General features: G+C 35.1%; 2 protein-coding genes and 1 non-coding gene across 3 annotated transcripts; 1 reads left to right on the forward strand and 2 right to left on the reverse strand.

Moving 5' to 3' along the window:
* The first annotated feature begins 2,762 nt into the window (after positions 1-2,762).
* Trnat-ggu (transfer RNA threonine (anticodon GGU)) lies at positions 2,763-2,834 on the forward strand. The gene has a single exon. It is a non-coding gene; the product is annotated as a tRNA-Thr (tRNA).
* A 698-nt stretch (positions 2,835-3,532) lies between these two features.
* On the reverse strand, positions 3,533-6,424 carry LOC128546923 (collagen alpha-5(VI) chain-like). Its single transcript, XM_053518332.1, has 3 exons — positions 5,986-6,424; positions 5,064-5,642; positions 3,533-4,715 (listed from the first exon to the last, which is right to left on the reverse strand). The coding sequence occupies exons 2-3, from the start codon at positions 5,533-5,535 to the stop codon at positions 4,126-4,128; spliced, it is 1,062 nt and encodes a 353-aa protein (XP_053374307.1). The 5' UTR covers positions 5,536-5,642; positions 5,986-6,424; the 3' UTR covers positions 3,533-4,125.
* A 5,638-nt stretch (positions 6,425-12,062) lies between these two features.
* LOC123532356 (collagen alpha-5(VI) chain-like) lies at positions 12,063-15,761 on the reverse strand. Its single transcript, XM_053518187.1, has 5 exons — positions 15,641-15,761; positions 15,252-15,262; positions 14,297-14,408; positions 13,137-13,715; positions 12,063-12,787 (listed from the first exon to the last, which is right to left on the reverse strand). Exons 1-5 carry the CDS (start codon positions 15,759-15,761, stop codon positions 12,198-12,200), a joined length of 1,413 nt encoding a protein of 470 aa, XP_053374162.1. The 3' UTR covers positions 12,063-12,197.
* Positions 15,762-16,994: the final 1,233 nt, after the last annotated feature.

Raw genomic sequence — 16,994 nt, forward strand, 5'->3', positions numbered from 1 at the left:
TTCAAAGGGAGACAACTGTTCCCGATTATTTTAAGTACAAATGGCATTCATTTTCAAAGGGAAACAACTTTTTCCGATTATTTTAAGTAATCTTTGAGAAAAAGTTGTCTCCCTTTGAAAATGAATGCCATTTGTAAAGAAAAAAAAGATAAACAATTGCTGAAAACTATGTTCCACCTTGTTACGTGAAATTTCACCACCCGCACTCTATTGCAAATGCATCAAAACAAACATGTGTAACAGTTCTTTGAAAATGGTGAGTTTTTAAAGGCATTTAACTGTCCGGAAGTGGAGCCCCTTTAGGCAGCCTTTTTCCGGAATTCAATGTTTATATCAGTATACTGACACTTGTTTCGTAAAGTAATATACATGTTTTACATGCTGTTCAATTTTCATGTCAAACAACTCTTCCTTTCTATGATTTGGTGTTGTTTGATTTTTGTTTCTCAAGGCCTCCATCGAAACCTTAAAGATCTGCTCCGCGGCTATTCAAATTCTATTGTGTGTATGCAACCCATGATTACAATAGGTATAGTGGACGCAACTTGACCCCGATGATTGACCTTTGTATTATAATACATAATGAGGCAAAACCTATTATTGAAAAGGAGTGCATTGTATACAAACTTACTGCATATAAATAACATGGATACCCTAAGCACCCCTTATTTATACTAATGAAATAATCGATATGAATAATCAGCCTAAGGTCAACCATCGCGGTCAAGTTGCGACTACTATAACAGTTAACGGCCACGTGCCACACTTCTGCACGCAAAACCAAAGGTATTTTGTATAGAATTTAATATAAAATAGACTCTATTTTGACAGGCGGCACTGTTCATAGTCAGAATTTTCATGCTTTTTCAGTGACAATTTAAGGTTAAAAGGTAGGACGGGAGCAGGTCTTTAAATAATAACTATCATTCTGTCTATAGTCATGAATCTCGACTTTGAATTACTCGCTACCTGAGTCTGAAGACGGGGAGGATGAAGCGTTTCCTCCTATAGATGGAGCTGGTCTTGTGGCGACCTCTTCAGTTGCTGCAGGGTCTGGTGCAGACTGGACTTTTAAAGGTAGGGCGGGCATTGTCTGCCCCTTCCTCTAGCACTTTTTGTTCTCTTTTTTGTCTGCATACTATAATAGAATATACTTTGATTTCTCTAGAACGAATGACAGCAGCAAAAACGTGCACAGTCGCTTTATACCCACTTGTAAACGCCGCGTGAACGTACTCTGACTTCTCATGTTAGAACGTAACGCCATACAAACGAAACGGTTACGCAGCCGCAACGTACTATACGCCACGCATACACCATACTACGCCGAAGCTGTACGTCCCACGAACCCAGTGGTACACCGGATACTCAACAGGTACGCCATAGAAATCCCACACATACGTCGTGCTCGCCTTAAGCAGATATTTTGCATAAAATGTGCCTCGTTTTCTCTTTATAAGGTTTTTTCTTCAATACGCCACTTTCGTAGCAAGATACGCAATAGTGTGACAGTAGCATTACACTTTTAAATTTCTAAATTTTACATCCATCATTCTTTTTGGGCAGCACCAATTATTATTCAAACGGATGTTCATTGAAAATTTACTGAATGAATAGCGAACAGTGCAGACCATGATCAGCCTCCACGTTCTGGTCTGCACTGATCGCAAAGGAAAAATCAGTTGCCGCCAGCAGATTAAAGGTTAAAGCAGTGAAATTCAAACATTTGACTGGCCTCAATAAGGCCTATCAAAATTTAGTGTATTATTATAAAAATATTATAAATACTTATTTTTTCACTTTAGAGAAATAAACATATAACATATCTATTCCTCGTTGTAAAGTTATCTCTCCTAGAAAATTGCTGTGATGTGCAATTTATGCATCACATGTTTGACGTCATGGGAGTGAAATAAAGCCATTACATAAATTTTGTATTACAATAGTATAAAGCTTTGACGTCGACGTCGTTGACTTGGTCTATAATACATAAAGAAATACGAAAATGTTGATATTTCATCAAGAAAAGCTTACATGTGATCATTAGTATAAAGAATAGTATATTGTGTCTATCCACAGGTGAATATGAGCCGCGCCATTGTCATAGGGTGTATATTCATTAGTAAGTAATAAATCATATTTAAAACTAAATAGTACCAGTGTTTACTTACTTTCTTATTCCCCATACATTGCAATTATTCCGTGTCTACTTTAGTCTACTTTAGCTGTCTATCAGTAGTGTTTGAAGTAGTTTGGTCGTAAGTCGTTGTAAGTTAGAAGTTTAGTCCAGTACTCTGTAGTTTAGAGATATTGCACGGTCACCTTTCTTTACTAACTCTAACACGTGATTGTCATAACCAATCGATTATTTACTTTCACTTTACAGCCATTATTCAAATACAAATAAACAAACGCCATTTTCTGTGCATCAAATAAAATTGCCATTTTTGTAGTTCATCTAAATTATATAGAATACATCTTCTGAGTAATCGAACTTGCGTTTGTTAGATATTGATACAGACAAATAGACAAACAAATATCTTGTCCCAGCTCTGCCTGCCCCATCAAAGAGCGTAGTGCGGCCGTCGGCGACAATGGCGCCCAACGTGGGGCCGTGGCAGCATTACACTGGTTAGTCTCCGGCGCCTGTAATTGCTTATATATAAAGTACCCGCTGAAATTCGAGGACGAATTTCAAAATGGTGGGGAAATATGTCACGGTATAGGACTTGAATATAAAAACGGGGAGAAAATGTGTAGGCGGCCGGGTAGCTCAGTCGGTAGAGCATCGGAACGGTATTCCGAGGCCCCGGGTTCGAATCCCGGTCTGGCTGCACATTTTTCTCACCCTGTGACAATCCGGTGACTAGTAAAGTTAGTGGTGGATCCCCACAAACTGGGACAGAAGCATCTTTACATTGACTACTTTAAAGTTTGTCCAAATGGTACTGCTTCGCTGCAGCTGCTTATATTCAAGGTCAAGGTGATTTGACAGACACAATCCTAGTTTTAGACAGGTAACTAAAAAGGAACATACCTAAACTCTTTATATTCATCGTGTACAATTCAAACGCATTTTTCATTATCAAAATGAGGTGTGTCTAACGCAGTTCGAAAGTGACCGAAATTGGGCATTTCCAAATTATGTTCTATTCTATTTTTGTCAGGCGTAATGTTCACCGGTTTCAAAGGTTATGCTGCTCACATGTAGTATTGGTATATCCCAGTGTAACAAAACATTATATAGCTAAAATATGGTCATTATTTTCAAATTTAATTGGCAATTCTAATATCCTTTTCTCTGTTAAAACACCCTTACGCTAGAATGACGTCACGTTTACGTGTGGCGACGTCAATGCTTTTGTTGCGACCAAGGAAGAGCGCACTATATTTTATCTACTGTTTTAGATTAAGGGCATATTAGAATCGAAATGTTTTATACCAAAACTGTGTTTTAACATTTATGCACTCTCGTGAAATTATCACGCTCGATGTATAACCGCCCTTCGTGTATAAATAGTGTTAAAACACTCTTTTGCTATGAATTATTTCTTAATTATTGTCTACATAGTAGGTGATAATATTTAAATACATGTAATACATATCAAATGTTCCATAAAGATTTGTACATTGTTGAGGTGAGTATAAATAAATATGTAGTATGAGAACAAAAACATAAAATAAGCTCATATAAATAGAAATGTTAACAGTTAATAATGCGCGAGACTGCACCATCCGATTTAGTGTACACTGAAGTGTTACCACGACTTTTGTAGAGGACTTTTTAGACAGACTAATGAACAACAAGTACGATCTTATTAAGTTCTACGAGTTTAACTTTAGTCAAATATTTTGCAAAAGGATTTTTTTGTTAGCAGTGGCCATAGAACAAAATTTTAAGGTGAATATGTACGTTTTAGGAACTTTTTATCTACAACAACACCTTTTTAGTCAGTAAAATATGTAAAAACACGCCTAAAACACGCCCAAAAGCGTTAGTCTCATTATTGAAGGTGATATGAAAATTAAGGAAGTTAGCTGTTCTTTCTAGTATCGTTTTCGATATCTTGTACTTTTATTATTAACTTGACACAATGAAAAAAATGTGATTGATGCATTAAGTCATCAAACATTTGAACAGTAGTCATATACAAACGTAGTCTTCAGCGAGTCAAGAACATCGAAGTCGGTATAAACGTCATCCCCTATAATGTAAGTAAAGGCAGGATCGGAAGAGATTTCTAGTAAATTTGTCATGTTTGCGCTCAATCCGGTACCTATCGTTATAATTATCTTTCCAGAGTCTTTCAGTCGCTTTGCTTCCGCTTTAACTTGTTCCATATCACCAAGTTGTCCAGAAGTGATCAAAACTACAATCTGTCTAGCTTCCGACCTTGACCCTTTTGAGGAAGAAAATCCATTTTGGTACAAGTCACCCAGGGCGTTTGCGACGTCACCGTTTGTAGAAAACACATGCTTTGTTTTCTTACTAACCTCTGCAATAAGATCAACTCGCTCACTGTATTTATCAAAGCTGTAGATGTTGTGCATTGTATTCGTGAACGTGGAGTAACTAAACTGAGTGGCATTTAGTCCGACGTCAGTAATCCCCAGCAAATGTATGGCAGCTTTGAGTTGGGTGTCAAACTCTTTAGGTTTTATATTAGCTGACACATCCATCAATACTGCAACATCTGACACGTTTGTTGAACAACCTGCAACAGGTTTTTAACAGAAATGCTATATTGGTAGTCGATAGCTTATAAAATAACAAAAATTTTGTAACTCGAGCAATTTCGATCGTTCTCGCTAATGTGAATTTTAAATCTTTTTTATTTTTTTTTTACAATAAGACAAAAGAATTTCCAAAATAAATTAACCACTACCTTAATGGAAAATGTGTCAGTTAAAACACAAATGATGCAACATACATCTAGTAACTAAAACAAAACTACTAAAACACGATTATAACACAGGATATTATTAATAGAAGTGATAGATAAGCAGTACATGAATTTTGGGGGGAAAAAACTAAAAGTTTTGGAAAACGAAATACAACATACTCTCACAACCGAACATGGTATATTTGAATAGAGTGTGTAGAGAATCTTCTGTTGCCATTGGAAACACATGGTCTTTAAATGACGATATCTCCAGCAACTTCTCATGAAGAACAGACATTCCACTACCGATTGTATATATTTTCACGCCGTTAGCTTTTAGATAAATGGCTTCCTGCATTACATCCGTCGGATCCGACGATAGCCCATCTGTCAATAAAATCACAAAACGATCCACGACGGTGTTATCTCTTGCACCGTTGACCGACAGAAAGACGTCTTGACGGACTTTACTCAGAGCGTTTCCTGTAAAACTTGGACCACCACAGTTATCATCAACTAGATCAACAGCATTTTGTAAATCTGTGTCATTGTTATAGGTATTCAAGTAAAAATGGACTGTCGCCTGAAGGGAATATGTCACAAGACTAAATTGATAGCGGTTGTTTGGTGGTCCAGTTCGGTATTTGGACATAAAGTTTTTGACGTATTCCTTTTGTTTGCCTATCGTTCCGTAACCACCACTTAGAGAGGTGTCCAGGAAAAATACAATATCGGCTTCCTTGTATGGTGTGCAGACGTCTGTCAGAGAAAAAAAAACAAGCAGAAGTATGGCTATAACAATTATTATTATTTCACAAGTAATAATGAATGATTGAAAATTTATAAAATGAAATTTTACTAATGAGAACGACATAATATATAGACTGCTAGGAAATGTGTAGTTTGTTTTCCTGAAATTTGAACGATTATTATCAAAACTTTTGTGCATACCAGTATCTTTATGATTATTATGTAGTTTTCAGCTAAACATATTTTATATCATCCAATGAACGATTGATAAAACAGATTTACTTTTCTAGCAATTTTGAAGCTTTTAACAATTCCTTAAAAATACCAAAATCGGGCCACAGTATATACTAACCAATTAAATCACAGTTGCGACTCGTCCATCCTTCGACACATATACATTCATAATGATCGTGACCGTTGTCCTTTGTGGTACATAACCCATGTTGGCATGGATCAGTTGCTTCCTGAAACACGTTGGTACAAGACTAACTCTCTACCAAAATACCTAGTCATTGAATGTATGTAAAATTAAAAGACAAATGTTTAGCATTACTTGTTAAGAAACAGAAAGTTGTAGCCAGTAGTATTTAAATTCATGATCATACAACACTATCTTTACTTCATTTATGTTTTAGTTTGGTATTGAATACTGTACTAAAGATAGGCTAAAGACACAAATTGCTAACAGTTATTCCTTATTCCATGATTAAGTTGATGTAGTGTAAAAGGATTATTCTAATCAATTTATGAAGAAGGCATGAGATGATGAGACTGAACTTGGTTTTAGTGGAAGATTTTGCACCAAAAGCTACTCATCTATAACTGATGGTATTAGGTTATAAAATATGCACGAGTTCTGCTGCGGAAATATTGCGCGACTTTACATACACAGTAGGCCTATTATTTCATTAAACAACGAGTGCCTATTTCTTAGTGCAAATCTAATAATCTTTTTATTACATACGCATCTACAATTAAAATTATTACATAAATTATGCAAATTAGTTATTAAGCCTGAGTGAAATTAAAATATCGTCGTTAAAGATCTTTTAAACCAGAAGATATACATGAAACTGACGTCACAAATGACGTCACACATCCCGATTTGAAATTTGAACGTCAGAAAGGAAAATATAGACGTTTCATGTTCCGTTGAGATTAAACGGAGCTATTAAATAAGTATGTAATAATGTATTTTATGTATACAAGTAAATCTTAGTAGCAAATAACAGCGGGAAGCATACAATAAACAATATGATATCAAACTTCAAACTTCAAACGTAAAGATAAGGTATTGAAGAAGTCTTACCGACTGGCAATCTACAAATAGAGAAAAAAAGTTAAGTAATGCAAAACTAAACTGGCAAACAGACCAAACTATCGTTAATTTTATGAGAATTCATCAATGAGAATTTTCACGAATAAGAAATTAATCTGCTTCATGTTCAAAAGGTTTTCTCAATTTTTTTTTGACTACGGTAAATTCCATTTTAAGTATTGTAATAATAAAAACTTAAAGGGAAGACATCTATATTTGAAAAACAAATGGCATTGAAGAAATGGTTTACTGAAACAACTCCGGATATCCACTAAAATTTAAAAGGAAAGTTTCTATCCGGCCAAGAGATATTTTAAATATTTTCATAGAGGAAGTTCAGAATTGAAGTCAAGTAGGCCCTATCTGTTTAGATACTCACAGTAGTGGCCTCCGCGTTTCACTCTTCGTACAACATCAACATCAGCACCTATGGCCGGCAGTTTTGTGGAAACATTCACTAAATTGAAAGGCAACAAATAAAGGGACGCGTTAATCAGCATTATCACTTGTTGTCCGGTAAGTGAGACAAACCACACTTACTCTTAACCCACTGCTTCTTTGTCTATCATATTAGCACCTTTTTTATTAATACAATTACATGAAAAACATCACTATCTCTTTATGATTAACTAGAGCTATCACTAAAGGTGATGAATGTACCCCCCGCATGCACTGACACAGTACATTGCAGTTTGACACACACAAGATTGCATAATTATGTGGACTGTATGTATATAGACTGTATGTAGGCCTATACAGTATGGTAACAAAAAACAAAGTCTCATAACTATGCAGAATATTTATCTAAAAGAACGTAACATGCACCATGCACAACTAGGGTTGGTACTGACCACTTGTTTGAAGATTCATTAAATTGTGTGCAAGGGTTCGGAAGATTAGGCGCGCACAAGATTGCATATGCAGACTGTATGTACATAGTATGTTAACAAGAAACAACGTCCCATAACTCTGCAATTTTTGTTGTTGAAAGAACCTAACATGCCCCAGCACAACTGCTGTTGTTACTGATCACTTGTGTGCAGTTTCATTTATTTGTGTCAAGGGGATGAGGAGAGATGGTGCGCACAAGGTTGTGTCTATGTATATAGTATAGTAGCAAAAAACAAAGTCCCGTTACTCTGCACATTTTTTTTTCTGAAAGAACCTAACATGCCCCATGCACAACTACTGTTGTTATTGATCACTTGTGTGAAGTTTCATTAAATTGTGTCAAGGGGATGAGGAGAAATGGTGTGCACAAGATTGTGTCTATGTATTTAGTATGTAACAAAAAACAAAGTCCCGTAACTTTGCAATTTTTTTTCTGAAAGAACCTAACATGCCCCATGCACAACTACTGTTGTTACTGATCACTTGTGTGAAGTTTCATTAAATTGTGTCAAGGGGATGATGAGAGATGGTGCGCACAATATTGTGTCTACGGACAGACAGCCGGACGGACGGACAGACGGACAGACAACCTGAAACCAGTATACCTCCCCCCTTACAACTTTGTTGTCGGGGGAGGGGGGGTACAGAAACGTTACTGTCCCATTAAGTTAATACTTTGATATGGGCTAGAGTGTCTATATAAAAGTGATATACGAGTCAATTTTGTGTTGATTTTATATAAAGGTATAAGAAGTACAAGTCGTTAGAAAGCCGGCTTATGTGTATACCGCCTATAAAATATCTAATCAAACAGAAAAGTCCAAAGTCGGCAAAACACGTCCTTGTTCTACTGCAAGCAACTATTGACACGGGATAATACTATAAACTGTAGAGATTATTACATATCATTCTTATACACTTTATTTAGAATGACATAAAATCAAAAACGCATTAAACATTTACAAATTTAGCTCGTTATTGAACATAGTAACAAAAAATCGTCTGTAGATAACATAGTACTGTACTGCGGGAGATGATGAATGCATCCTATTTTCATTCATTTGCTTTTGGTTTATGATTTCACTTTAAAAACTTATTTTCAATATATTTGAGCGGTAATTCCATAACCGGAGACCGTTAAAACATGTTATTGTTTCGTGTCAGATTTGTTTTCAAAATTCGATTACTTTTAAAGCTTTAAGATGTAAAGTTTGAGAATTTAGCTTCAAGCAGTGGGCACTTTGATTTGACAATTAGCGTCGTTATAAGTATTTTGCATTTAGTAATTAGCACTGCACTTCCCCTATTTAAACTGTTTGAATAAATTTAAATGAATAAATTTAAATGAAATGCTCTCTAAAATTTGGATATATAAATATTCAAATATATTTTACTTACAGACAATCCATAATATCCACAGTCTTGTTGAATACATGCTGTTTGGTTAAAAAGCAATAAAATGATAGTTAATCTTGTTGCTATACTGTTTTATGAAGAATTCTGATCCAATCACTTATCAAGTTTCAAACTTTAAGTACTATCTTTTACCAAATATAGTAAAAAAAGCAAGTTACACATCTTCCGCTTCTTTTATGTGCTTCTGGAGATACGTCCTCAAGGCACTGACAAACACTTACAGTAATATGTAATTAGTCTTGTTCAATTTATACAAAAAAGGTGTCGTCCATTCATAACATTATCAAACTTTTGATGTAGACATGAATGCTCTGTGTTTGTCCAGGGTAAATAGTTACACGACTCAAAGTGCGTATTCGTATTTTCAAATACTTTGACCGGCACTTCCTAATATTGTAAAAAAAACTTCATGAAAGAAATATATGTTATCATAAGAAAAGAGATAAAGTCTTTGTAAATATTTGATTGAATTTACACAAAAAAAAAACAAAAACAAAAAACATAAAAGTTATAGGAAATATTACTTTTATGTGACTGACAAAGTCAGATCGGGATCTTTAACCCTTACCCTGCTAAATTCCTGTTATGCACTTGTCTATCTTTGAATTTAGACATCACCATTAACTGTTAAAAGGGGTGCTTACCAAAACTACTGACTGAATAGCGAACATTGCCGATCATGATCAGACTGCACAATTTTGCAATCTGGTCATGATCTACACTGGTCCAAAGGCAGAGCGAATCGTGTCCATCATGCTAAGAGTTAAAATCACACAAAACATTTTGTATACTTTCCATTTGTATTCTTAATTTTCAGATTCATTTTTTTTCAAATTTCTCTGCTGAAGAATTTAGATAATACCCGAATGCGCAATGTGTTGATGTAAATTATTTATCTTAACTATACAGAACAACAATGATACTTATATTCGATTGCTATGTCCTTCCTGTTAGTAGTGTATATTTATTTATAAGTATAATACTGCCCTTATTTAAAATGCGTCTGCTACATGGTTTGTTATGAGCATAAAACATTATAATTTCTTGTTAAATCCTTCCTTTAGTAATTGTTGTTTTTTTTTCTGTAATATTTGTCAAAGGTTGGAATACTTATTAACACTGGACAGAAGTCTTCCATAAGAAAAAAACAGAATGAAGAAGCAGTGTTAATTACACAATTTGAAATTATTTCAATTTGTCGAAATTCTGTTATGACTAATGTTTCCAAGTAGTACAAAATAAGGCTAAAATACGTATGCCAATGATACCGAAATACATAATAAAGGAGGAAATAATGCTAAATTACGGTGCCCCTAAAGTGACATGTTACACACTTTTTTCCACTTAGGTAATGTGAGACTTTTTTATTTCGTTTAAACGAAATCATTTCGTTTTAACGAAATAAGCTTAAACGAAATGATTTCGTTTTTACGAAATAACTATTTCGTTTAAACGAAATCATTTCGTTATATCTATTTCGTTTAAACGAAATGTAACTTATTTCGTTTAAACGGAATCATTTCGTTTAAACGAAATAGTTTTCAAAAGAAAAAAGATGTTTAACAGCGATTTGATAGAAACATTACAAAATCCTAAGATGAAATACTTTAAATTTTGTCATTTTCTGAAGGTCGAACTCCCCAACCCCGCGTCCTCTATTTTCCCTTAAGGACTGAGGAGTAATTGCTAACTAGGAAACAGGAATTCGTTAAGTTAAAATAAAAAGTGATTTTCAACAAAATGAGCGAACTTTACAAACTATAGACTTGGCTTTACACCTTATTAACACCCAACGTATTTAAACTCTTTATATTCATCGTGTACAATTCAAACGCATTTTTCATTATCAAAATGAGGTGTGTCTAACGCAGTTCGAAAGTGACCGAAATTAGGCATTTCCAAATTATGTTCAATTTCTATTCTATTTTTGTCAGGCGTAATGTTCACCGGTTTCAAAGGTTATGCTGCTCACATGTAGTATTGGTATATCCCAGTGTAACAAAACATTATATAGCTAAAATATGGTCATTATTTTCAAATTTAATTGGCAATTCTAATATCCTTTTCTCTGTTAAAACACCCTTACGCTAGAATGACGTCACGTTTACGTGTGGTGACGTCAATGCTTTTGTTGCGACCAAGGAAGAGCGCACTATATTTTATCTACTGTTTTAGATTAAGGGCATATTAGAATCGAAATGTTTTATACCAAAACTGTGTTTTAACATTATTTATGCACTCGGGCGGTAATACGTCGTACAAATAATTTCAGTCGGGCTGCGCCCTCGTGAAATTATCACGCTCGACGTATAACCGCCCTTCGTGTATAAATAGTGTTAAAACACTCTTTTGCTATGAATTATTTCTTAATTATTGTCTACATAGTAGGTGATAATATTTAAATACATGTAATACATATCAAATGTTCCATAAAGATTTGTACATTGTTGAGGTGAGTGTAAATAAATATGTAGTATGAGAACAAAAACATAAAATAAGCTCATATAAATAGAAATGTTAACAGTTAATAATGCGCGAGACTGCACCATCCGATTTAGTGTACACTGAAGTGTTACCACGACTTTTATAAAGGACTTTTTAGACAGACTAATGAACAACAAGTACGATCTTATTAAGTTCTACGAGTTTAACTTTTGTCAAATATTTTGCAAAAGGATTTTTTTGTTAGCATTGGCCATAGAACATAATTTTAAGGTGAATATGTACGTTTTAGGACCTTTTTATCAACAACAACACCTTTTTAGTCAGTAAAATATGTAAAAACACGCCTAAAACACGCCCAAAAGCGTTAGTCTCATTATTGAAGGTGATATGAAAATTAAGGAAGTTAGCTGTTCTTTCTAGTATCGTTTTCGATATCTTGTACTTTTATTATTAACTTGACAAAATGAAAAAAATGTGATTGATGCATTAAGTCATCAAACATTTGAACAGTAGTCATATACAAACGTAGTCTTCAGCGAGTCAAGAACATCGAAGTCGGTATAAACGTCATCCCCTATAATGTAAGTAAAGGCAGGATCGGAAGAGATTTCTAGTAAATTTGTCATGTTTGCGCTCAATCCGGTACCTATCGTTATAATTATCTTTCCAGAGTCTTTCAGTCGCTTTGCTTCCGCTTTAACTTGTTCCATATCACCAAGTTGTCCAGAAGTGATCAAAACTACAATCTGTCTAGCTTCCGACCTTGACCCTTTTGAGGAAGAAAATCCATTTTGGTACAAGTCACCCAGGGCGTTTGCGACGTCACCGTTTGTAGAAAATACATGCTTTGTTTTCTTACTAACCTCTGCAATAAGATCAACTCGCTCACTGTATTTATCAAAGCTGTAGATGCTGTGCATTGTATTCGTGAACGTGGAGTAACTAAACTGAGTGGCATTTAGTCCGACGTCATTAATCCCCAGCAAATGTATGGCAGCTTTGAGTTGGGTGTCAAACTCTTTAGGTTTTATATTAGCTGACACATCCATCAATACTGCAACATCTGACACGTTTGTTGAACAACCTACAACAGGTTTTTAACAGAAATGCTATATTGGTAGTCGATAGCTTATAAAATAACAAAAATTTTGTAACTCGAGCAATTTCGATCGTTCTCGCTAATGTGAATTTTAAATCTTTTTCATTTTTTTTTTTACAATAAGACAAAAGAATTTCCAAAATAAATTAACCACTACCTTAATGGAAAATGTGTCAGTTAAAACACAAATGATGTAACATACATCTAGTAACCAAAACAAAACTACTAAAACACGATTATAACACAGGACATTATTAATAGAAGTGATAGATAAGCAGTACATGAATTTTGGGGGCAAAAAACTAAAAGTTTTGGAAAACGAAATACAACATACTCTCACAACCGAACATGGTATATTTGAGTAGAGTGTGTAGAGAATCTTCTGTTGCCATTGGAAACACATGGTCTTTAAATGACGATATCTCCAGCAACTTCTCATGAAGAACAGACATTCCACTACCGATGGTATATATTTTCACGCCGTTGGCTTTTAGATAAATGGCTTCCTGCATTACATCCGTCGGATCCGACGATAGCCCATCTGTCAATAAAATCACAAAACGATCCACGACGGTGTTATCTCTTGCACCGTTGTACGACAGAAAGACGTCTTGACGAACTTTACTCAGAGCGTTTCCTGTAAAACTTGGACCACAACAGTTATCATCAACTAGATCAACAGCATTTTGTAAATCTGTGTCATTGTTATAGGTATTCAAGTAAAAATGGACTGTCGCCTGAAGGGAATATGTCACAAGACTAAATTGATAGCGGTTGTTTGGTGGTCCAGTTCGGTATTTGGACATAAAGTTTTTGACGTATTCCTTTTGTTTGCCTATCGTTCCGTTACCACCACTTAGAGAGGTGTCCAGGACAAATACTATATCGGCTTCCTTGTATGGTGTGCAGACATCTGTCAGAGAAAAAAAGCAAGCAGAATTATGGCTATAACAATTATTATTATTTCATAAGTAATAATGTATGATTAAAAATTTATAAAATGAAATTTTACTAATGAGAACGACATAATATGAGCCGCACCATGAGAAAACCAACATAGTGGGTTTGCGACCAGCATGGATCCAGACCAGCCTGCGCATCCGCGCAGTCTGGTCAGGCTCCATGCTGTTCGCTTTTATAGCCTATTGGAATTGGAGAAACTGTTAGCGAACAGCATGGATCCTGACAAGACTGCGCGGATGCGCAGGCTGGTCTGGATCCATGCTGGTCGCAAACCCACTATGTTGGTTTTCCCGTGGCACGGCTCATATATAGACTGCTAGGAAATGTGTAGTTTGTTTTCCTGAAATTTGAACGATTATTATCAAAACTTTTGTGCATGCCAGTATCTTTATGATTATTATGTAGTTTTCAGCTAAACATATTCTATATCATCCAATGAACGATTGATAAAACAGATTAACTTTTCTACCAATTTTGAACCTTTTAACAGTTCCTTAAAAATACCAAAATCAGGCCACAGTATATACTAACCAATTAAATCACAGTTGCGACTCGTCCATCCTTCGACACAAATACATTCATAATGATCGTGACCGTTGTCGTTTGTGGTACATAACCCATGTTGGCATGGATCAGTTGCTTCCTGAAACACGTTGGTACAAGACTAACTCTCTACCAAAATGCCTAGTCTAGTCATTGAATGTATGTAAAATTAAAAGACAAATGTTTAGCATTACTTGTTAAGAAACAGAAAGTTGTAGCCAGTAGTATTTAAATACATGGTCATACAACACTATCTTTACTTCATTTATGTTTTAGTTTGGTATTGAATACGGTACTAAAGATAGGCTTAAGACACAAATTGCTAACAGTTATTCCTTATTCCATGATTAAGTTGATGTAGTGTAAAAGGATTATTCTAATCAATTTATGAAGAAGGCATGAGATAATGAGACTGAACTTGGTTTAAGTGGAAGATTTTGCACCAAAAGCTACTCATCTATAACTGATGATATTAGGTTATAAGATATGCAGGAGTTCTGCTGCGGAAATATTGCGCGACTTTACATACACAGTAGGCCTATTATTTCGTTAAACAACGAGTGCCTATTTCTTAGTGCAAATCTAATAATCTTTTTATTACATACGCATCTACAATTAAAATTATTACATAAATTATGCAAATTAGTTATTAAGCCTGAGTGAAATTAAAATATCGTCGTTAAAGATCTTTTAAACCAGAAGATATACATGAAACTGACGTCACAAATGACGTCACACATCCCGATTTGAAATTTGAACGTCAGAAAGGAAAATATAGACGTTTCATGTTCCGTTGAGATTAAACGGAGCTATTTAATAAGTATGTAATAATGTATTTTATGTATACAAGTAAATCTTAGTAGCAAATAATAGCGGGAAGCATACAATAAACAATATGATATCAAACTTCAAACGTAAAGATAAGGTATTGAAGAAGTCTTACCGACTGGCAATCTACAAATAGAGAAAAAAAAGTTAAGTAATGCAAAACTAAACTGGCAAACAGACCAAACTATCGTTAATTTTATGAGAATTCATCAATGAGAATTTTCACGAATAAGAAATTAATCTGCTTCATGTTCAAAAGGTTTTCTCAATTTTTTTTTGACTACGGTAAATTCCATTTTAAGTATTGTAAATAAATAAAACTTAAAGGAAGACATCTATATTTGAAAAACAAATGGCATTGAAGAAATGGTTTACTGAAACAACTCCGGATATCCACTAAAATTTAAAAGGAAAGTTTCTATCCGGCCAAGAGATATTTTAAATATTTTCATAGAGGAAGTTCAGAATTGAAGTCAAGTAGGCCCTATATGTTTAGATACTCACAGTAGTGGCCTCCGCGTTTCACTCTTCGTACAACATCAACATCAGCACCTATGGCCGGCAGTTTTGTGGAAACATTCACTAAATTGAAAGGCAACAAATAAAGGGACGCGTTAATCAGCATTATCACTTGCTGTCCGGTAAGTGAGACAAACCACACTTACTCTTAACCCACTGCTTCTTTGTCTATCATATTAGCACCTTTTTTATTAATACAATTACATGAAAAACATCACTATCTCTTTATGATTAACTAGAGCTATCACTAAAGGTGATGAATGTACCCCCCGCATGCACTGACACAGTACATTGCAATTTGACACACACAAGATTGCATAATTATTTGGACTGTATGTATATAGACTGTATGTATACAGTATGGTAACAAAAAAACAAAGTCCCATAACTATGCAGAATATATATCTAAAAGAACGTAACATGCACAATGCACAACTAGGGTTGGTACTGACCACTTGTTTGAAGATTCATTAAATTGTGTGCAAGGGTTCGGAAGATTAGGCGCGCACAAGATTGCATATGCAGACTGTATGTAAATAGTATGTTAACAAGAAACAACGTCCCATAACTCTGCAATTTTTGTTGTTGAAAGAACCTAACATGCCCCAGCACAACTGCTGTTGTTACTGATCACTTGTGTGCAGTTTCATTTATTTGTGTCAAGGGGATGAGGAGAGATGGTGCGCACAAGGTTGTGTCTATGTATATAGTATAGTAGCAAAAAACAAAGTCCCGTTACTCTGCAAATTTTTTTCTGAAAGAACCTAACATGCCCCATGCACAACTACTGTTGTTATTGATCACTTGTGTGAAGTTTCATTAAATTGTGTCAAGGGGATGAGGAGAAATGGTGTGCACAAGATTGTGTCTATGTATATTATATAGTAACAAAAAACAAAGTCCCGTTACTCTGCAATTTTTTTTCTGAAAGAACCTAACATGCCCCATGCACAACTACTGTTGTTACTAATCACTTGTGTGAAGTTTCATTAAATTGTGTCAAGGGGATGATGAGAGATGGTGCGCACAATATTGTGTCTACGGACAGACAGACGGACGGACGGACGGACAGACAGACAACCTGAAACCAGTATACCTCCACCCTTACAACTTTGTTGTCGGGGGGGGGGGGGGGGGGGGGGGGGGTACAAAAACGTTACTGTCCCATTAAGTTAATACTTTGATATGGGCTAGAGTGTCTATATAAAAGTGATATACGAGTCAATTTCGTGTTGATTTTATATAAAGGTATAAGAAGTACAAGTCGTTAGAAAGCCGGCTTATGTGTATACCGCCTATAAAATATCTAATCAAACAGCAAAGTCCAAAGTCGGCACAA

Source organism: Mercenaria mercenaria, chromosome 11, assembly GCF_021730395.1.
Source record: "Mercenaria mercenaria strain notata chromosome 11, MADL_Memer_1, whole genome shotgun sequence".
NCBI lineage: Eukaryota > Metazoa > Mollusca > Bivalvia > Venerida > Veneridae > Mercenaria > Mercenaria mercenaria.